Source organism: Solanum stenotomum, chromosome 4, assembly GCF_019186545.1.
Source record: "Solanum stenotomum isolate F172 chromosome 4, ASM1918654v1, whole genome shotgun sequence".
NCBI lineage: Eukaryota > Viridiplantae > Streptophyta > Magnoliopsida > Solanales > Solanaceae > Solanum > Solanum stenotomum.
In genome coordinates, this window is record NC_064285.1 from 2,914,212 (window position 1) to 2,937,791 (window position 23,580).

Here is a 23,580-nt window from a genome sequence, read left to right on the forward strand (position 1 = left end):
GAGGCTGTATTGCGAAGAGTAAAGAGCCAATTGCCAGCTCTAAATATGTTGGAATTATTATTGGGTCATTGTCCCCACAACACTTGCAATGTTGACTTGGACCACTCCCATTACTACAATCAATGATTCGTTTTTCACTGAACACCCTTGTGTCCGGTAAAAATAATGGAGTAGTTATATTACATATAAATAATCCGATACTTCAGACTTTAACCTATATCTATTGTCTAGTGTAGTGGCAAAGGTTTTTAGAGTGTAATGGCCCAGTGTTGAGAGTCCAATTAAACAAGAATATTGAGAAATTCTTCCAATACATTGGTTGGTGATTATAAACATATATATAATCGGATGAGTGCACTGGAAATTAAGCTTAGTTTAGGATTACATTGTGCAGGTCTTTTCGTGGTCACACCAATTGTTGACATGTTATAATTCTTTCTTATTATCGCATGTTTCTACTCAGGCTTTTCAAAAGAGGCACAAATTAATTAATCCAATGATATTTCTTGTCTTGGGAGTAGAGAATCAAATGAAAATCATATCACTTTCACTTTCATTGTATTGCTCTACTTTCTCCACCTCAAACTTAACTTTCAAATGTCTTATATAAGTACGTTTTGTGGAATATGATGTGCAGTAGCTAGCATGTATATATGGAGCTAGCTAGCTAAATAAAGCTGATTATTTTCTGGTTTGTTATAAATTATAGGGTCCAAGTTGAGGAATCGTTTTTTCATGTATGAGAAATTAAAGTGGAAAATGGAGTAATGATGGATGTTGAGCTTGCTCGGCCAGGGTGAATGTGTACGTTCATGAACTGGATCGTGATTCGGAGGGAAAGGAAAATGTATACTATACGTTCATGAACTGGATCAAAATGCTACCAGCTGTTGAAATCATGTCTCTCTACCCCATAGTTATATATATTTCAACCTAATTTATTACTCTATCTATCTATATATATAATAACAACAAACAAATTAAATGATATACTTATATCCTTGCCTATACTGCAAACAATGTAGTACAGTAACAGTTTCCTCAATTACCATCTGCTTAATTCAACAACAAAAGAGAAATTTGGTGAATTTATTTAGTCTCCCTCTATGCTTACCTACTTTCCAAGTATTTAATTTTTATCTTTTTATTTTTATTTTTTTATATACCATATATATTGCCATTGAGAAAGAAATTACATTTGAAGAAGCAGGGTTAGGCCATACCTTCTTGCGAGTTTGGTTACACAGTCAAACCAAACACATGAGTGCACACAAGATCTAAGCTAAACAAGCACTAGTACACTTAGAGAGGTTCAAGGGGGATCATAGCTCAAAGTATTTGCTTTACGCTTTATGACTCTAAAGGAAGGGCATACCCACCTATCTATGTAGAGAATCCCTTTCACTTGAAGTGAGAGTAGATCTAGATTTGTACATGAGTAAGTGAGTGACTTAGGGAAGCTAATTTGTCAACAACTTTATTGGTTTCCCTAAAGCAATGTTAAATAGGAATATCATATATTCCTACAAGATTCTTTATCTCTTTGACCGTGTCTTCGATTCTCCAGGGGATTGCCCAGACAACGATGGCGCAATTAAGCAACAATAAAGCGTCTGCCTCAGCAATGGTAGAACTCAAACCATTAACTCTTCCTCGATAATCCCCTAAGTACACCTCCCCCACCACAAGTTCCATTAATGCAAGATTCATCGTTGTTTAATTTAAGAACAGGGGATAAGGGTTTAATCCACTTGACCACTCTGACGATCTTCTTAGCCATATTTTTATCAAAAATCAAACAAATGTCTTATCAACTTTCACTTTGGATGCTTTTGAATCTAGCTAGCTTTGATAAGTTGACAAATGTTGAAAGTGATTAGAATGCTGCAAGTTGATAGAAAGCTTTTCTGAATCATATTTGGAGCAACACCTGGGCCTCCGTAGCTCCCATATCACTATAGGTGGCATAATTTTAAGGATATATGCCACCACATAATTTTTGGCCTTAGAAATTTCAACATTTGACTAATAAGCTTCTAAGAGTTCTGCTTCGCTGATGCCTAACCATCCTGCAAACCTTTGCCAATACGTACGGTTCATTTGTGAATAGTCGAACAATCACTTTAATCCTTAGAGCTTAATGCGGGTTCAGAGTAAAATTTAATAGAATGTTATGAAATGAATATGAAGAAGTCCTAATTATAATTAATTTCAATAGTTATAGTGTGATTAATGAATTTTAACAAACATAAATTTATACTGTAGTAAAGTTTTATGTTAAATGGGCCCAGTATGAATTTGAGCAGCCATCCATACCTGAGTAGTGGATCTTGAACCCATTACCCACCCTTAAATACTTGATATATACTGCACCATTTGCCCACACGCAACCAAATTTCACCACTCTCGAACCTTCTACATGGAAGAAGACGGTGACAATTTTGTCGTTGATCAACCGCCGCCGCCGACCGAAGAGGAGCTCCATAGACAAGATGTCGGAAAGTTGCTTTATGGGTACATAATTATGCATACACCACTTTGTGTTAATTTTCCTGTCAAAATTGTATAATGATTCATATTTTCTGTCCCTTAAATAGATGTGATCATTATCGGCGACGCTGTAAACTCCGAGCCCCTTGTTGCAATGAAATTTTCACTTGCCGTCATTGCCACAACGAGGCCAAGGTGCTTGCTGCTTTCTTATAAAAATACTACAACAGCCACTGCTCCGGAGCCCTTTTATCACTTATTTTGAAGTAGAACATACTCCATCCTTAGTTGGAAAACCTAAACAGTCGGTTAGTCTTTACATATATGTCCTGCTGCTAATTAGCTGTCCTAAATAGTAAAATTTAATTAACAAGTCGCAGGTCAAAATCCATCCATAATATCTATGAACAACCAATTTCCAGTTATCACATGCGAACACAAGTATTTTATTTGGAAATAGATGGACAAACACTCATTTTTTCTTTTGCCCTTAATGTGGGATTCTCTGGATCCAACATACATACTAACTAGTTTCCGCTTTCTGTAATGGTCTGGTGCTATTGCTTCATTGTAATAGTAAGATGCCTTACTATTGTCAGTTCCATATTTCAAAACGTTAAATGGACCTTCCTTGCTTTATAAACTGTGTATTGTTTTTACTGAAGCTTGTGTTTGTTGGAATCAGAATGCTTTGACCAATCCCAAGGAACGGCACGAACTTGTGCGCCACAATGTTAAGCAAGTACGAGTAAAGCTCATATTATTGATTTCCTCAGATGATAAGATTGTTCATGAATACTCGGAACTTTTATGGGGATTGATGTTGGATCTCATTTTTTGCTACAGGTTGTTTGTGCTGTATGCGACACCGAACAACAGGTTTGTTAAGTTCTGTTGCTACACTTATCTATCATTTGAGTGTCTCAAGTTTATGGACTTTTCAGCCGTTATAGTCTGTGATAATTTTTTTCTGGCTTGTGTTAAATAGGTTGCTGAGATCTGTTCAGAGTGTGGAGTCAAATTTGGGGAGTACTATTGTGAAATTTGTAGATTTTACGATGACAATGTAATGCTACTATTTTATTTTTCTCTTAAATTAGATTGTTCTATTTTTGGATGCTAGAGTAACCAAATAAATATTTAATTCATTTGATGCACTTGTATTTAAGTAATTACTTTTCTTTCAGAGAACAAAGGGGCAGTTTCACTGTGATGACTGTGGAATTTGCAGGTGAATGCACTAAATAATATTGTATTCAGCCTCCATTCTGCCCTTACACTTCCTTACTCATTCCAACTATCTAAACAACATATATGTCACCTGTGGTACTTATATACGCAATTGGTGAAACAGGGTCGGTGGTCGAGAAAACTTCTTCCACTGCAAGAAGTGTGGTAAGGCATCCCTTCCTCCTTGTTGTTTGACTACTGTTGTGGATTTCCTTGTATCAAAATGGATCGATTTCTTTTTTAATTTTGAATAGTGTAGTTTATATCTCAACCCTTACCTTATAAAGAAAGGTGTAGATTATATCTCAAGTTCTCAACTAGTGATTCTTTTCAACTATAGCTTGTTCTAAAACTGTATTGTGGAAGTGTACTTTTCTCATTTGACAATTCCTTTCTGAAATTTTACTTTTCAAATGCCCTTTCCATTGAGTCTTAGATAGAACATCGTATATGGTAATAAAGGGATATCCTTGGAACGGGGAGGTTAATCTTGTACAACTATATTATTGCTTTGTACATCTACCATCTCATAGCTGTCTACTGGCGTCATGCACGGGGGCAGACCCACCCGTGTGCTCGAGCACCCATTAACTTTGTATCCAACTAATATATTTCTATAGAAATTAGGAGGTGTTTTACTCGAAAACTATAAATAAAAGAAAAATGACTAAGTTTTCGAAAAATCGGTCAAACTTAATAGTTTAAGAGAAATCAAATTTTCAAAAGAACAGAATCGCCACTTAATTTTTTTTATAGGTAAAAATCAAGAAAAAAACTTAAAGTTTTCAAAAGACTCAAACAGATAAAATTAATTGAAAAGAGGGTTCTAGTTCAATGTACATTCTGAGAAGGTGTTAGGCCCTCGAAATGTCCGCTAACTTGCGGTTGACCGACGACTAATTTTTTTTTTTAACTAAATAAATTGGAACAATATTGTTAGAAACGGCACATATAGATTTATTTTGTATGTTTTTCACAAATAATTTAACGCCTGCCCCACTAGTTTAGTTTTTATTTGATACACGGGTTGTCCTTAAAATACCACGATTTATATTTTAAAAATAAATGCATGGGGTTTACCTCCACAATTGAATTTATTTATGTGTAGTGAGATATGAGTGATAGTTTTACGTACACAAAATAAGGCAAAAGTGAAAGGAGGAACTTTGGGCCTTATGGGGTAGCCTTTTGGGACTCGGTTCGTGGAGGGTGAAATTACCTGAAATACGTAAAATCTCATCATCCTCTTGTTCATTCGACTCCAACTGAACAAACTAGGGTTTGAGATCCTAAATTTTGGCGTTATGAAGAAGAAAATGGTGAGACGGAAACGGCGAAGAAAGCAAAATGTTTCAAGGATAAGAAGAAGAAGAAGAATATGCAAAGATTAGGAGGAGGCTTATCAATATTAAGCCTAGGCATCTTCTGACTTAGCAATTTACAGGCTCCAAAACTTACTGAACAAGAAGACATCCAAAGGGATCTCATTGTCTCCAATTTTGCAGCATTAGCCAAAAGAGCGTCGTCACCATAGGGGCAGTCTAGTTTTATGAGGCTCTCACATCCAGAGTGGAGGCCCATATCACTATCCCCAGCAAAGGCGACGGAAAGCATCTCTAACTTTTTAGCATGGGTCCCAATGTACTCAAACACACGGTCAGTAAGAAGGCCAGAAAGAGAAAGTCGCCGCAACTCTTTGCATTGTTCCACAATTGCCCCAAAACCAGCATCAAAGCGGTTCAAGAGTCAAGTAATCAGGAGTTCGAGGTTCCAAAATACACAAGTGAAAACGAACCATGTTAGGACTGTTTCTAGCAATAGTAATTAAAGCGGCAGAAGTATAAAACTGTTTGGAGCTTAGGGCAGCCATCTGAGACAGCTACAAGGCCGTGCTCTGTCAGGGAAACATTTGGTTCTGGATCAGAAGGAAACACCCTAAGTTCTTGCAGGTTACGGCAAGCCCCTGGAGACCGGTATCTTCAATTAAGTCTAGTACCTGTAGTCACATTTATTCAAAGTGAAATGTCTTAAACACTAAGCAACTATTCCAAGCTTGTACTTTGATCGTGAATTCAAACATAGAAAAGCTCTAAGTTTTTTTTAAAAAAAAATAAAAATAAAATCTATATATTTGAAAATTACGTAAAAGTAATATAAAATATCACAATAATTAAAAACTTAAAATATTTGAAAGACATAATAAAAAGTTCGATTAAATTTTTTTTAATTGACTCTCGAAATTTGCCGCATAATTAAATTGGGATGGACACTAATTGATGAATTTCTTACTCACAATTTTCATATTATATCACTCATAAGTCATAAGTTGTTGTTTTGGTGTGTAGTGATCACTTAAGTATTTTATTCATGAATTATCAGTGAAGAAATCTTTATTTTACTTTACTCTTCTTTACCCATAAATTTTCTCTTTTTCAAAGGGGTTTTTATCATAAAATCTTGATATACTTTTTTTATTCTTGTTGATTACTTTATATATTGTATTGAAGTCTAATTAATTTGGACTCGTGTTGCATAGAGCCCAATCTGAAGGAAAAAATGTTTCCTATCAAGAATTCATATTCAAAGTTCGAACCCAAAATTTCTAATTAAAGAAGAAATAGTCTCATTCATTGTAGGAATAATTATATATATATATAATTGCGGGTTACTTGCTATGGAGGTAAACTATTCCAGTTGTCTTGTTTGATGTGTTTTAGTTTAATTGTGCATGGAATTTTGAAAATTAAAAAGACTTCTAAATCTTATAACTTTAAATTAAAGATATATACGTAACTAATGTATCAAAATGTTTTATAAAAATCTCATCATGTTAAGAATGTCATGTAAGATGCTCAAATTAAAAAAAATTACTTTGTCGGTCTATAGAGAATCTTAGTAGTTTAGTTGATTGGTTACGTGAACTCCTACCTTATTGGCGAGAGTCTAATAGTCCACGTTGTAATCTCCTCTCCCATTTTGAAAAATAAATACTCTTTTGATCTACGTGAAACACTTTTGCATGTAAGATATTCGAGAGAAAGAACCATTCACATATTGGCCCATTAGTAAAATTGAATGCAGGGAATCTTTACCCAAATTAGATAATTGATTGAATATTTGAATTCACTGTTAACTTTTTTTAATCGATATGCATAGCCTTTACATCGTGTATACACACAAATATGTTATTTTTAATTTAAACAGTTGGATAAACGGCTATATTGATTAATTCTTGTCATTGTTGGGTTGATTGTTGGTTCAAACTATAAGCAAGCCCAATTGCCATACACGAGCTAGTGGCCCATAACAAGGGCTAATTGTGAAACAGAATGAAAGTTACATATTTAGCCGGTCGATTTAAATAATTATATTCGCTAACTAAATGTATAAAAATATATATTATTTTGTAAAAAAAATGTATATTTCATGTATATCATACATTAATGATTATTTTTTTGATGAACGTTTAGTTATGTTAACTTCCCTTTAAAGCATTGTATGCCTCGTTTATTCATATATTTTACAGGCTAATTCTACTTTCAATTGCACTTGTAATTTGTAATTGCATATCCTTTTCGATTAATCAAAAAATAATAATAACAATAACTTATGAAAATATGTCATCGATCAATAGAATAAAAATTTCTTGAAAACATGAAGGGCGAGGTCATTTCTTTCGTGGAATTTTCTAAGAAGAATCCATGACACTACAATTGTAGTACAATTCACGTGGTTGAATTTTTGTCTACAAATTACACCGCTTTAATGTGTTATCGTGATAAATAAGTAAATAAATATTATTACAAGAGCATTACATTATAATTATACTATTCATGGATATGATTTTTTTGTTTCCAAATCGCACCATTTTAAATTCAGCTCAATAATTACGCCGGTGGATTAATTAATTATAAACTGATAAGACAAAAATCATGTATTATGACAATTTATGGATTTTTATGATATATAAATCATTTTTTAGCTTTGAAATTAGTGATATATACACAATTAAATACGAAAAATTTGGAATCTTATTGGTAAACACCTCAATCATGGCTGATATTAGTTTGTCAACAACTACATGTGTGTAATTAATATGTGTAGCTACCACCAAAATTAAATTTTATTAGGTGAATGTGAACAAGATTCATATTTTGCCTGTTTGATTAATTTATAATTTATATTTATATTTATATTTTTTTGTGAAAAGTATAATCATATTATATAACTAAAATAACATTTATATTGAAATACAAAATTAAATATCGCGATTCTTCCCTGGTCGTTGATGACTTGGCTTTTGTTCCTTATTAGATCAAGAACTCCCTCAAGATTCAAGAACACTAGAATTATAAGATCATCGAATATATGCAAACTCGATTGATGAAAGAGAACTATCCCTCAAAAGTTTCAACTTAATTAGAAAGACAAACAAATAAATCAAATTTCAAGAAATTCCATGATGAATTACACTATTAATATATGTAACTTAATTTATCTCATTCTCATACCTTTAAATGAATGAATTTTCATTCACAACATATCATACATTATTAAGTAGAAATTAAACAAAAACAAGAAACTAAAGGGAAAAATAAACAATTTGAACTTATCTAATATTGCAATTGAAGAGGCCTAGGTTGGACCATAGTTCTCCTTTTCCATAAATTAATTTCCTTCCTTGGCTCCAAACATATAGTTGTTCTACTTCTACCTAATAATGTTGGACCAGAAAAAGGACTAATTTCGTCATCTTCATTATCATTGTCACTAAATTCTCTATCATCGTCTGTATAATACTTACGTTGATCCTGAGGTGTAATTTGTATCGACCTCCAGTCAAAATTGGTCAACGGTTCCCTACCACTAGCGAACCGTTGCATTTGACTCAAACAAGGTGCTCTATCAGGAAGCTTACAAATAATGTTTTCAACTGCAACATCTGATTTTCGCCCCGATATCAATTTCGATTTGCCAACAAACATACTACCAAAATTAGACATTGATTTCTTCATAACGTCTTTTCGTTGATTTTTACTAGTGCTCGTTTTTTCGCTACTTCTCATACGATTCAACGTCTTCTTTTTATTATGCTTGATTTGCCCCATGCATGAGATTTTAGGCGAACCGGGCTCGGATTTTCGACCCGAAACTTGATGGGCCGGAATTACTGGTATTATTGGGCCTGTAAATCCTTTTTGGTGGTGATTTTTGTGATGATGTTCTGCTGCTAATCTTTTTTCTCTACTTGGACTAAAAGGTGCATGTGCATTTTGTAGTATAAAAGCAGCTGCAGCTGCAGCTTTTGGGAGTAATTTCAAAATTGTAATTTTCTTCTTTGATGACTTGCATGGTTTCTCCATGAGTACTCACTTCACGACCTCAAATTATTATTCACAAACGAATTTGGAAAAATACAATAGAAAGATTTGATTCTTACTTTAGATCGTGCCGATGCTGATTCAAATTCTGCTTCTGAATAAAAGATTATGACTTTGTAGATCGAGTCGGTGCTGATCCAAATTCAGCTAGTTAATTCTCTTTAATTTTTTGAATGAAAGATTTGATTATGACTGTGTAGATCGAGTCAGTGCAGATCCAAATTCAGCTAGTTAATTCTCTTTGATTTTTCTGAATGAACGATTCGATTCTGACTTTGTAGATCTAGCCGGTGCAGATCCAAATTCAGCTAGCTAGTTTTCTTTAATTTTTTGAATGAAAGATTCGATTCTTACTTCGTAGAGCCTGATTCAAATTGATCAGCTAGATAGTTTCTTTATCTCTAGGTTTGTGTATGTGATACACACATGACATAAATATATATAGGTGAAGTGGGGTTGGATATAGTTGGCTAGAGAAATAGTATTATTTATATTAATTATAATAATAAATTAAGGTGGTTAAAAAGGGTGGGGTTATCATTATTGACCTTGTCATTAAGACTGAGGAAAAGAGTGAGAAGAAGAGGTTATAATGGAAAATAAATTAAAGAAAGTAATTGTCATATTTAGTATGATGTGAGAAAATTTTAATGATATTTTATTGTTTTAAATTTAAAACTTGAATTGATGTTGATATGTATATATATTTTCAAATCAAATGGTAGAACATGACTTTCATGACTAATTTGTTTATAATTATTTTGACTATTTGCACCATGCATGTCATTTGTTTTAACTAACATATATAAATATTCTAGTCAATATTGCCAGTACCCCTTTCAGAGTCCTAACTTATCCTATTAATATTACCTACCTAATCTTTATTTTTATTGGTTAATTCTAGTAATTTTGAGTTCTTCAATAATTGATAAATTGAAATTTTAGTTTTTATGATATTTGATTAAGCTTATTTAATTTTTAATTATTTTAAATGTTCATTTGTAAATTTTGTTATGAAAATTCATAATTTTCAGAATTATTAATTATTTCACCATTTAACTATCATGGTAGTATGTTAAACTTGAAATATTACTCCATATTTGAGATAATATACTTTTAAAAATCGGCCAATTTTAACATACTTTCTACGTAATTGAAGTGATCAAAACAAACAGTTTAATTAATTGAAGATTAAATGTGTTATGTCGAGTCATATATCATAAAGATCAAAATTATAATTTATCAATAATTGAGAGACCAATAATGTTATTCTCGCTTCCTTTTGATAGTGATAATTGATAAGGTGTGAACCAATTGCACACATTTTAATTATTCCGTCGAAAACCTATTACTTCCTTCAAAATATAATTTTACTTGTTTTATTAATCGCTACATCACAGTAACCTTGCTATCTTATCAAATATAATTTAGAACAACAATTTTCAAGACATATATGTTAAATCATAAACTCAACCCTCAACTCTTACAACAATTAATTCCATCAAAAAATGAAAGAAGAAGAATCTAAGTAAATAAAAAAGGCAAATTAGTAAACAAAATATTTACTACATTATGCAAAACATATAATAATAATAATAAGTAACATATAATCGAAAGGGTCAAAATGAATTTAGAGGACCAAGCAAAAGCGATTTGACCAAAGCAATGGGCCCTTGGTTATTTAATAATTATAATTAATGCACATTTTGGTCATGCTTTAACTAAAAGTCCAAAATTGCCTACTACTCACTACGTAAGATTAGTAGGAAACTACGTATGAAAGTGAATTGGCCAACTTTTCCTTTGAATTTCACTATAGTTATCGAATCGTCTTAATTTATGTGAATTTATTTGATTGGATACAAAGTTTAAATAATAGATTAAAGAAAAGAAGTTAAATTAAGTCATAAAAATATCATTTTATTAAGGGTAAAAAATGGAAAACTTAGAGTTAGATTGTTGTTATTATTAAATATGAAAAGATATTATTTTTTTCGGAACTGACTAAAAATGAAAAAGCGTTACATAAATTGAAATGGATGAAATATATAATACCTTTTTTCAAGTATTAATATAATCCTAAAAACAACATTACTAATTAAGTAATTATTGCTAACTACTCTATTATACACAAGATATAGTCACTCAATTGTTGACTTTATATTAGAAGTTACTCCTAATAAAGTTTAATTAAAAGAGATTTCAAAATTACTTGAAATTATAAACAAAGTTGAGTATTTTTATTAGAAGAAGAAACACAATTAACATAAATGATAGTAGATTTATTTTGTCTAATGATTACAACCCCCGTTATTTTACAAGTGGTAATACTTTAATTCAACCAAAAAAGTCTTCATCTCTTTTTTACCATCAGATATTTCGAATTTATTGATCCGATTAATTTAAATATGCATTTTATAGGTCTATTTAAGTAGTGCTTCTAACAAACAAACAAAAAAAGATCATTCGCAAAATTATTCGAACATAAATTACATTAACATGTGATAACATGCACTATAATAAAAGGGACTTTTTGTCGTGACAAATTTTTCTTTTAACGATAATATTTATAGCAATAAAATATTTAGCGGTGATTAAGTTAATGTCATTGCATTCCAAAGTCACTAAAACTTGTAGCGGCATTTAAAAAGTATTGTTAACTTGTTAATAAATACAAATATTTTTTATTGTCGTTAAAATAAAATAACAACAATTATATTATTGTCGTTAGATAATTGTCGCTAAATCCTTTATTTGTTAATTTAGGGGTGTTCACGGGTCGATTTGGACCGGTTATTGGTCAAAATCAAAACCAAACTAACTTAATCGATTTTCAAATTATCAAAATCAAACCAAACCAAATATAATATACATTTATCAGTTTGGTGGTTATCGGTTTCAGTTTGGTTTGGTTCGGTTATTCGGTTATTAACCATACACAAAAATAAAAGAAACAATTCATTCAAAATGTGAAAAAAGTGACAACAATCCATTCAAAACAAAAAAAATAGTTAGAATGACTTAAATTATCGAACTTTCGATCACTGAATTTACTATCAATAAAGCTTAAAATTCACTATATTGGCCTAGAAGGAAGANATAAAATATTCCTTAAAATAACATTACTAATTACGTAATTATTGCTAACTACTCTATTATACACAAGATATAGTCACTCAATTGTTGACTGTATATTAGAAGTTACTCCTAATAAAGTTTAAATTAAAAGAGATTTCAAAATTCTTGAAATTATAAATAAAGTTGAGTATTATTATTAAACTTAAACGATAATAGATTTATTTTATCTAATGATTACAACCCTCGTTATTTTACAAGTGGTAATACTTTAATTCACCCAAAAAAGTTTTCATCTCTTTTACCATCCTATATTTCTAATTTATTGGTCCGATTAATTTAAATACACATTTTATAGGCCTATTTAAGCAGTGCTTCTGACAAACAAACAAAAAAAGATCATTCGGAAAATTATTCGAACATAAATTACAATAACATGTGATAACAGGCACTATAATAAAAGAGACTTTTTTGTAATGATAAATTTTTCTTTTACGATAATATTTATAGTAATAAAATATTTAGCAGTATTTAAATTAATGTCATTGCATTTCAAAGTCACTAAACTTGTAGTGGCATTTAAAAAGAGTATTGTTAACTTGTTATAAATATAAATTATTTATTATTGTCCTTAAAATAAAATAACAAAAAATTATATTATTGTCATTAGATAATTGTCGCTAAATCCTTTAGTTTATTTGTTATATTGACGGATAGGGGTGATAAATGACCTTGAATGATTTAGGCTGAATTTGAACCAATCAAAATGAGTTAAGTTATTAAATGAGAAGATTAGTAAAACATTTTTATTTAAGTAAATTAAATGAATCATATTTTTATGAGCTAATTTTATCACATTAAATTCAGATAGTTGGAGTATTTTCTTGGAAATTAGTTGTAAGTAACGTTGCATTTGGTATGCTTCGATGTGGACGGCTGACTAAATTATCACACGTAATACACAGATTGATATATTTTTTATATTAGATAATATAAATAATATATAATTAGGATATGGATCAATTTTTAAAAGTAAATTTTTAGCTTGAAGCCAAAATAATTTGGTCACACATTGTGTCTTTGACTTTGTAAAGGTTTGTGTTTACCAAAGGTCAAAATTAACTTTTAGTTTTTGAAATTATTGCACCTTTTATTGTTGATAAATTTGTATTTTAGTTCTTCTTCTGATATTTCACTAAATGTATATATTCAATTTTTAAGTAATTAAGATGTCTTTTTGTAGGACATATATTATACTTAAATTATTTTTAAAAAAACACAAATTTAACATAATACATACTCTCCATAATCATTTTGCTTGTAAATTTGTGAAAATCACAACTTGAAACAAAATAATATATGTTTTACTTATTTGACAATTAAATGTATGTAAAACGTGTTCCTCACATGCTAGAAAATGCAATAGATAATCTTTTCTTTTAAAAAAGAAGAAGGCGTGTTTCAACTTTCATACAGACATGTTTACAAACTGTAGTCCCTTCGGGACATCCAATAATATTGGAACGATACAAAGAATAAAATTAGTATGACTTTTACACAAGAATAATACACACAAATCGAGAAATGATCGTTATGGAACTTAAAAAAGGCTTACAAGATTTATACTAGGAAGTTTATTTTATGTTGAGCATATAATTAGCTAAATAAAAAATAATAATCCTTTTTCCTAACAACTTAAGTTTGAATTAGTGTCCATTGAATTCACACTGTTTTTAAGGAACGTACTTAGATCCCATTCTAGTATTTGAGATTTAAAGATTATTTTCTCTCAAGATAAAACAGATAAATCATATTAGTATACCGTAATTTTAAACTCAGTGTATAGCAAACTCAAAGACTAGTCAAATCACACTTCGAACTTACTATGAAAAAACTAAACATGGACAAATATTTATAGCCAGAAGATTGGGTTCAAACGAATAAATTTGGTTAATTTTATTTTTATTTTTTTATTCTTATGCATTTTAGTCATGTATTAATGTGAGAATCAATTTATTCAACAAGATCTATTCGAATAATGGTTTAAACACTTCCTCTCGTTAGGATATAAGACTTATTGTTGACAGATGTCCCATGCAACCTCTCGTGAACATCTATGCCCGAGAAACAAATTGTATATACCTTGAATTGAACTCGATCAAATGTGTAACAAAAAAATCATACAGAAACTTGGGCCCATTTTAATTATGGGCTTATTACTTAAGAGCCCAATTTATCCAAACTTCTTCCTTCACTTTTGTGGTTTTTGGTCCTAAAAACCCACCAAGTTTTGTTTTGTTAAATTTCAGTACTTCCTTTCTCTAAAACATATTAAAATGGTCCATGCGAACTTGTGTTATGTTATTTTGATATAGGCAAAATTGAGTCGGCATGCAATTTATTATTTTTACTTCTCCGGAGATCGGAGCTTTCATCTTTTTGCTCTCTTGGTGACTCAGATCGACGGTCTTAGGGTTGTAGGTGGAGAATACTTCCCATCTGAGCAACCCCCTCTTATCTAACACGTAGAATTTGCTTAACTTGATACATAGAAATGATGTTGCATACAATTTTTCTATAGGAAAATTAGGTCGTTCTTTTTCACATGGCTTTAAAGAAAAATGTAATACTCTCTGCGTTCAACAATAGTTGTCACTCTACTATTTTGGTATGTCCAATAATATTTGTCCACTCTATGATATTAATGGATATTTTACGCTTAGTTCCTAATTTACCCTTATCATTAATTATAGTCATTTTTCTATTACATTTTTCAAGACATTGTATTTATTATATTCGAAGGGTGATATAGTAAAATTACCCTTCTATTTATAGTTTCTTAAGAAGTGTGCAAAGTCAACCGTGGACAACTATTGTTGGGAAAAAGTATATCATATTGTTTAAGCAATCAAATTTCCTAATTTTGAAAAATATCAGATATTTTGAATGATAAAGTTTGTGATTTATATACATTTCATAGTATTAGTTTTGAATGAAAAACATTAAGCTTTATTTTAAGAATGTTCGAGGAATTGAGATTACACCACAAAAAACAGGAAGATCTATTTATGATATTATTAATCTAACCATGCTGTAAAGCAACAAAAGAAATTATTGGTGGACTTTATATTGTGATATGTCTTAATTAAGTGCCTCATGGTATAATCAAACTCGGCAATTATAAGCTATATGCACCATGTAATTAAAATTTATATCATCACTGTTCTTAATCGGGACGCAAGTTAAGTTTCGTCTCAAAATCTTATGAGGTTAAGAATATAGTATCAATGTATCTCGATCGTTAAGCGTTAACTTCTTTTATTTTGTCTCCCTTTTATATATATATATAGTTCTTAATCGGGACGCAAGTTAAGTTTCATATCAAAATCTTATGAGGTTAAGAATATAGTATCAATGTATCTCGATCATTAAGCGTTAACTTCTTTTATTTTGTCTCCCTTTATATATATATATATATATATATATATATATATGTCTGTATCGTCTTTATAAATTTCCATTTCTATGTTGACACGTTACATCTTAAATATTGTGCTTTCTTTTTCTACAAAATTACTTTAAGTCTCGACCCTGTGTTTAATTTTTTGGCATATATAGTTGGGATTTGGCATATGTAATTAACCTCCCATATATACAACATTCAGATTTTTTCTCTTTGATAAAAGTATTACTCTTTAGTTTAATGCAATAGAAGTTAAAAATTGTGCATTCCCTTTTTGGATATCAGAATTAAGGTCATGATTTCGATTTTCATGAATAACATGTTTTATGAGACATATGTTGAGTAATAGTAATATATCCTTTCTATGGAAAACCCAAGAAGGGGTTTGGGTGCCCGATGTTGGAATCATGATCGAAGCTTATTTGGTAGATTTAGTTAAGCAATCAATTAAATTCATAAATGAATCCTATCGAAATTGAGAACATTACAAAATAGAAAGTTTTTATATTATAATACATCATGATTTGAGATTGAGCAACTAAATTCACCCAAAAAAATAGTTATCTTATATATTTTTCTTTTTATATATAATTGAGAAACTATAGGGAGCCAACCCTTAGGATCAATCGTAGAACTTGTTTGATCACGAGAATTATTCACTTTTTTCAGAATAATTTTTTATTTTATTTGAAAATCAATGTTTGGCCGATGAAAATTCTAAATTCATCTTGAAGTAGCTTTGAATATGTTTTCCAACTTCATCTTCATATTTCCAAATAAAGTGTTTTCTTCTCTATTTTGCATGAGTCTAACCAAAACATTACTCCATCTTCGTAAGTTTCAAATAATGTAAAATATATTTGAAATCTATGACTTACTAGATACTACACTACTTATGCCAAGCGAATTAGATACTATACAACTTCTGCCAGATAATTCAATCCGTACAAAATTTATGTCAGACGAGGCATAAATTCTTTAAATTTTTGCAAAAATCTCTAGCATAAAAATTATTTCGAAATAGGGACAATTCATGCAAAAAACTTTTTTACATTTCATCATAGACCTGGATTCTTCTAAATTATGGAACAATTAAGCTTGGGCCCATCTTAACAGCCTGGTCAAGTTTTATCCAGATAAAGAATATGGCCTTTCACTATTGTTTCAACTTTAAGCCCAAAACCAGACAAATAAACCAAGTCCACAACTAATATTGTATGTCATTTTAAGGGCATTATTGTTTTATTCTCATTGAGTGTTTGATACTCGTATTAGAGTTAAACTAGTTCAAATTCGTGCTGCTTAGGGCCTATTAGGAGAAAGTGCCCAAAACCAAGAGTTTTTTCTATATCTAAAGCTCGAAACTGACATCTCTAGATAAGAAAAGAGCAACTTCATCCGTTGCCCGTATTTTATGGGGTAGGGCATGCATTTTTGTTATTATTATAGATAGATACATTTCGAGTAATATTTGTGAAATTTCATTACATTTCGAGAACATTCAAATGGACAAATTACAACAAAGAACATTTTTGTGACATATACATGTAAGCCTTTTAGTGGATGGAATTATGGATGCTCCTTTATATTAGGTGACTGTGATTGGACAATAGTTTGGCTTTACTTGTAACTTTTATTTTATTTAATTCTACGTAGTCAAACATCAAATTGAAAGGCCAAAATGAAATGAAACGAACTTAAAAAATAGTGGGATTCATATAATTAATCTTTAACGTGTTTGGGATTGAGTCATGGTTATAACAATAGTTATCATTGTTGATATGTTCTTCTATCATAACAAGTAAAAGATATATACAAGTAATTAAACAGTCTGAATTTGTAATTTGAAAGATAACATAAGTTATATGTTATAATAGATATAGATTATTGATGGTAAATTGTGGAGTATATTATTTTTATATATTTAACTAACAAATATAATTATTTTAACCGGTTGAGCATAGATGGAAAAGATATCAACAATGAGAATATGTAATCCAATTCATTTTACTACTGGATTTGATTTTTTCAATTTTAACTAATCAAACATGAAAAAATTAAAAGATATATATTTTTTTTATATCGATCATACCTTTATTGAGTTGTGTCAAATAATTATTTGGAGCATTGTAGAATGGAAAGAATTACATATAGTTTGGTCAAGCAAATCTCATCGAAAAATAAGTAACTCCACTATTTAAGATACTATTTTTTTTTTGGGTACATCTATTTAAGATACTAATTACTAAATTTACAATTGGCTTGATTATTAAACTTATGATATAATTAAACTAGAATTTGTTATGTTATCATTAACGAATCTCAAAATATTACCAAAAAGCAGCAAGTTATTGGAAGTGGATTAACTCTATTTTAATCTAAGAGCCTAACGTGACGATTTAATTATTCTCCTGATAAAACAGATCAATATTATCATCATTTTAGTGATAGGTACATTTAAGCTAATATATATATTTGAAAATAAGCAAATTTTAAAGATTGTTTCATTTTAATTACGTTCTCAATTCAAGACATGGGTATAGAGAAAATCTTGTTGGAAGCATCACCATCAAACGTCAAGTGGACTCAGTAATGCGCGATCCGAATTAAGTCGGGGCTCCAATGTGGACTCAGGACACCAGGTGAGAAATTAAAAAAAAGAAGAGTATGTAACTAATTTACCTTAAAGAACAACTACGTTCATGAGTTACATTTTTTTTTTTTGGGTATTCAATAATATATACAACAACAACAAACGAACAAACAAAAATCCTGTGTAATCTCACACGTAGGGTTTGGGTCGGAAGGATAGTCTTACACAAATATTCTTATTCTTACCTTAGGAGATAAAGAGACTATTTCCGATAGATCCCGACTCGTTGAAAACCATAACAAACCCAACAAAGGCGGGTTGCTAAATATTCCGAGTATTATATTCGATCGTATTTGTTACGTATGTATTTGATTAAGAGTATAAATTCTATGTATTTGTCATCATGATGTACAGGGGCGGACCTAGGTGGACTCCAGGGGGTTCACCCGAACCCCCTCGTCAAAAAAATACACTATATATATATAATGTCAAATTCTGATTTTATGGGTATATATATTAAAATGAACCCCTTGTAAACAAAGTACAGGCTTGACTCAGTGGATAAGTGGTTCAAGGGCAATATTTTTCCCCTATTTTTTTTAATGCTTTGGAAAATGTAACTTTTGGGCTTAGACCTTCTTCTTCTTTTTCATTATTTTTTCCTTTTATTCCATTTCTTCTTTTTAATTTGTTTTTGTTTAAATTTATTAGACACATTCTTTTTATTTTTATATCTATTATTCATGTTGTTTCAACGTAACTCCTTTTCATATACTAACTTGAAACTAAAAAACTTTTAAATATGATGAATTATATTTAACTAGAAATTGAGATAGAAATAATATATATATATATATATATTATTTTTAAAAGGTAAATTAGATGTAATTAATGAAGAAACTTAAATATCGTTAACACCCTTTTAAAAATATCAATTTATAGAATTCATGAAATTATTTTATATTTTTATTCTATTTTAGAGGGATGAAAACTAAACTTATTTGATTTATTCGTTATTTGTCTTTTTTACAAATTATGACTAACCTAGTAAATTGAACTATATGAACTAAAAAAATTGACGATGTTATTTATTTATCTTTTGAATATGCATTATAATATTAGTAACTCTATTCTTACACATTTTTAGAGAATCTTGACGATTTTCATAGTAATATGTGATTGAATGGATACAAATTTAAATTTTTTAAAAAGTGAAAACTAAAGTAAAACATTACAAAATAAAAGTATAAAAACACAAGAAATTTTAAGAATGCTCGATGGAGCATGATAAAAGTAGAAAGAAATGTTTAATATGGTAAAATAAAGTATGTTAGATTTAGCATGATAAGGTAAACATCTTTCTTCCCCGTCTCGCTCCCTTTTTCATCATTTAATTTTCACACGTTTTAGGAATTAATTTATGTAATACAGTTGATCCGCTAAAATTCTTATCAATGTATCTTTGTCCTCGGTATCTTTGATTAGTTTAGATTTTACTTTTATGAACCAATGAAATATTTATGATTCTTATGCAAAGAGCATGCCGAGAGACTACTACGCTCACCGCACACTTGTGTTATCTTCTTTATACTTTGAACCCCCTCAGCAAAAATCCTGGATCCGCCACTGATGATGTACACATATTTACTTGCACGATTATATTACTTGGCAATATACAAAATATAGATAATTATTAATTGATATAAGTTGATAAAAATGGTAATTAACTTGTTATAATAGTTTAAACTATATTGATAATATAATTATTTTTTACTCTTATCAATATATAAAACATAAATTCTTTAATTAATTCACTGCTTAAATATTTTGTTTTAGTTTTTTGAGTGATTAGATTTAATTTAATTTAATTTGATAGAGTTATATTTAGGCACGTTTGACGTTTATAGCAAGCAAAACAAACAAAAAAAAAATTGTTTTCCCAAAGTAAAAGTATTTCATTTTTTTTCCATGGCAAATGGTTTTGCCTTATTTTTATTACAACGTCACTTCCATTTTGAAAACACAATCGATATACTATCAAAGATTTTTATTTTAATCAAAGATTTTAGATTTGAATTTTGAAAATGAAGTCAACTTTAGAGAGCGTTTTATTTTTAAGTATACTTTCGATACGAATATAAATTAATCAAATTTCAAAATGAATATCAAAGCGTGAGGAAACAAAAAGGACAATAGACGTACGTTTAAACTCAGAACATGGAACTTGCAACTTTTATACTTTGACAAGATAATATATTTTATATGTAATTAGTGTAAGCTTACTTATGAAAAGTTTAACGATAGTTATCTTTTAGGGGATGTTCATATATTTAATATGGATCAACATCCAATTTGTAAGATCATGTTAAAAAATTAACTGTCAAATCTACTTATTAGTGCCTTTTTAATTCAATTTAGGTGACATTATTTATTTATAATTTATTTTTGAAAAAAAATAATATATTTTTAAACTTTTAATTACACTGAAGAGGTAAACCACACTAGGCAAGCCCCATCAAAGTAGCTCGATTGAGAAAGTATGCAAAGGGGTTTCAAATTTGTAACCACCAATTTGGGAGATCACTTGCTCAACCAACTCGGTCATCCTTACAGGTATAATATTATAATATATTTAAGACCACAAATTAAATTTTCACTTTTTATTTCTTAAATAAATTCCGTGAATCAAATTATATACTAGTGTAAACCGAAATGACATGTGTACTAAACTCCATTGTAATTCCAATCATGTTACACATATAAATACAACACAATTTAAATTATACACATATAGAAAGAGATTGATTGTGATATATATATCTCTTTAATTCATTGATCTAAAATATTTTGTATGCACCTAACTCACCACCAAGTATTTAAACCACTCATCTTCCCTTCTAGCTTTTCTCATCAATTATGTTATTTTGCTACTCTTTTCACTTTTCATCCCTCTCTTCTTTTCTCTCCCATCATTGCCACAACTATTATCAACACCCCCCTTAAAATAAATATACTCGAATTGTGCTGATATTAACCAAAAAGATACTCTCCTCGAAAGGTCTTGAAATAAAAAACCCTCTTCTCTTTTTTCTTTTCCATCATTACCACTATTATCAACACCCCCCTTAAATAAATATACTCAAATCGTGTTGATATTAACCAAAAAGATACTCTCCTCGAAAGGTCTTGAAATCGAAAACACTCAAGAAAACAATGCTTTTTAGTGTGTTTCTAGCATTATTTCTTCCATGTGTTGGCATGAGTGTTGTTTTCGTGGTGTACATGTGTTTTCTTTGTTATGCCACAACAACAAGGCAACAACAACAACAACATAATATTAATCAAGAAACTATAAAGGGTGTTAAAGAAAGGGGACTTTCTTTAACACAATTGGATAAATTGCCTAAAGTTAGTGGACAAGAATTGGTTATGGGAAATGATTGTGCTGTTTGTTTGGATGAAATTGAGAAAGAACAAGTGGCAAGAATTGTACCAGGTTGTAATCATGGTTTCCATATTGAATGTGCTGATACTTGGTTGGCCAAACATCCTGTTTGTCCTGTTTGTAGAAGTAAACTTGAGACAGAGTTGTTTGATACTACCAATGAAAACAATCCTTGCTAATGGGGATTGATACCAGGAATCGAACCCTCACTAGCAAGGTGAATGTTCAGATAGTCAACCAACGGAGCTATTGAGATTTTTCTTCCCCTACAATTTCTTGTAAGGTTGAACACCTAATTAAGATGTTGTGAGATGATAAGAGATTCAATCAAGACAGAGCATTTTTCTTGTGTTTCTACTTTCTTTCTCTTATTATAAAGGTGTTCTATTTGCTCGCGGTTCATGTTCGATATTAGATAAAGCAAATCTTGATTTTCGTTTTTCTTGTGATGGACCTCGACAAGGGGGTACATATTGAGTATAGACTTGAGGTCATGTCTTTTTAGGATTATTCCGGATGTACAATGCAATTTCAATAGTAATATTTCATTTCAGATTAATTAATCCAAAAATTACTTGTAATATAATGTGTTATTGTCCGTTTTGATTTGCATGATTTTTTCCAAAAAATGTTTCACACCCTTAAATATACTCTACACCTTATGTATCTTCTCAAATTTTTACCAAACATTTAAGGCATTTCATGTTTAAATACTGAATCGATTAATTCAAATTGACGTTAGAATAAACTAGATGAAAAGGACTAATCAAGCTCCTTATAAAGGAATTCTTCATTTTTAAGACTTCTTTTCAAATACCACCTAGATTGCCTCGTGGATTTTTATTAATTATAAAAAAAACCTTTAAAAAGTATTAAAAAAAGAATTAGACCTTACTTTACGAATCTTAGTGAAATTTTTTTTAAAAAAACCAATCATCTCATCATATCCTTTTATGATAGATATAGTTTATTTTGATTAGGAATAATTTGTAGAAGCAAGATTTGTTTAAAAAACATGTCTCACTAGAAGAAAATGGAACATATAGCTTGTAAGTTGTTAGGGCATAATTTTCATCAAAAGAATTCAATATAAATAAATTATATATAAAATACAAAATTTCACTTTCTATATTCAGTATAATTTATAGATGAAACTTAAGAAAGATAGAATATACGTAAATCTGAGCGTATGCATATATAAATTAATATTTTTTTGGGGGGGACAGGCCCTACGGTACTATATATGTGGGGAATTTAGTGAAGCTTTGAGATTCGTCTAGTACAATCAAATGATAAAATTTCAAATGAAAAAAATAAAATTTACAACTTTACACCTAAATATATTTGGATAGAATTTAACGTTTGTTGTTTATAAAATAACTAGACATCGGAGCTAGCACAGGCCCAATATGTATCATTTTTTGTTTCAATTTATGTGACAAAAACAAAATTAAAGAGTTAATCAAACTTTAATATTAATTTAAAATAGTTTAAATTTTTAATTATTGTTAACTATGGTAAAAAAAATTTTATGTCTTTTAACATTCTATATTGGTAATTATTGTTGTATGATTTGTAATATCTTTTACGCAATTTTGAAATAATAAAGGTTATTTCTTCTTTCTCAATTTATGTGGTACTAATAAAATTTGGAGATTCAATCAATTTTTTTTGTCTTTAAAATATTCTATTGTTAATTACTGTAAATTATTGTACTTTCTAAGTAATTTTCAAATAATATATATTATTTCATTTGTTCAATTATGTGTCACCGATAAAATTTGAAGAGTTAATAAGATCTTTTACATGTTTTTATATATTTTGAATATTTAAGTAAATAATTATTGTGATTTATAATATTTTATACAATTATTTAAAAAAATGAAACAACAAACAAAACGAA

General features: G+C 29.7%; 3 protein-coding genes and 1 pseudogene across 3 annotated transcripts; 2 read left to right on the forward strand and 2 right to left on the reverse strand.

The window, feature by feature from the left end:
• The first annotated feature begins 2,358 nt into the window (after nt 1–2,358).
• LOC125862166 (E3 ubiquitin-protein ligase MIEL1-like) lies at nt 2,359–4,258 on the forward strand. The gene is made up of 7 exons (XM_049542176.1): nt 2,359–2,514; nt 2,598–2,685; nt 3,176–3,232; nt 3,337–3,369; nt 3,479–3,556; nt 3,678–3,721; nt 3,845–4,258. Exons 1-7 carry the CDS (start codon nt 2,420–2,422, stop codon nt 3,972–3,974), a joined length of 525 nt encoding a protein of 174 aa, XP_049398133.1. The 5' UTR covers nt 2,359–2,419; the 3' UTR covers nt 3,975–4,258.
• A 764-nt stretch (nt 4,259–5,022) lies between these two features.
• LOC125862819 (protein TRANSPORT INHIBITOR RESPONSE 1-like) lies at nt 5,023–6,695 on the reverse strand (annotated as a pseudogene).
• A 1,543-nt stretch (nt 6,696–8,238) lies between these two features.
• LOC125862366 (uncharacterized protein At1g76070-like) lies at nt 8,239–9,507 on the reverse strand. The gene has a single exon (XM_049542414.1). It carries the CDS (start codon nt 9,081–9,083, stop codon nt 8,334–8,336), a length of 750 nt encoding a protein of 249 aa, XP_049398371.1. The 5' UTR covers nt 9,084–9,507; the 3' UTR covers nt 8,239–8,333.
• A 12,007-nt stretch (nt 9,508–21,514) lies between these two features.
• On the forward strand, nt 21,515–21,856 carry LOC125862820 (E3 ubiquitin-protein ligase ATL23-like). Its single transcript, XM_049542938.1, has one exon. The coding sequence runs from the start codon at nt 21,515–21,517 to the stop codon at nt 21,854–21,856; it is 342 nt and encodes a 113-aa protein (XP_049398895.1).
• Nucleotides 21,857–23,580: the final 1,724 nt, after the last annotated feature.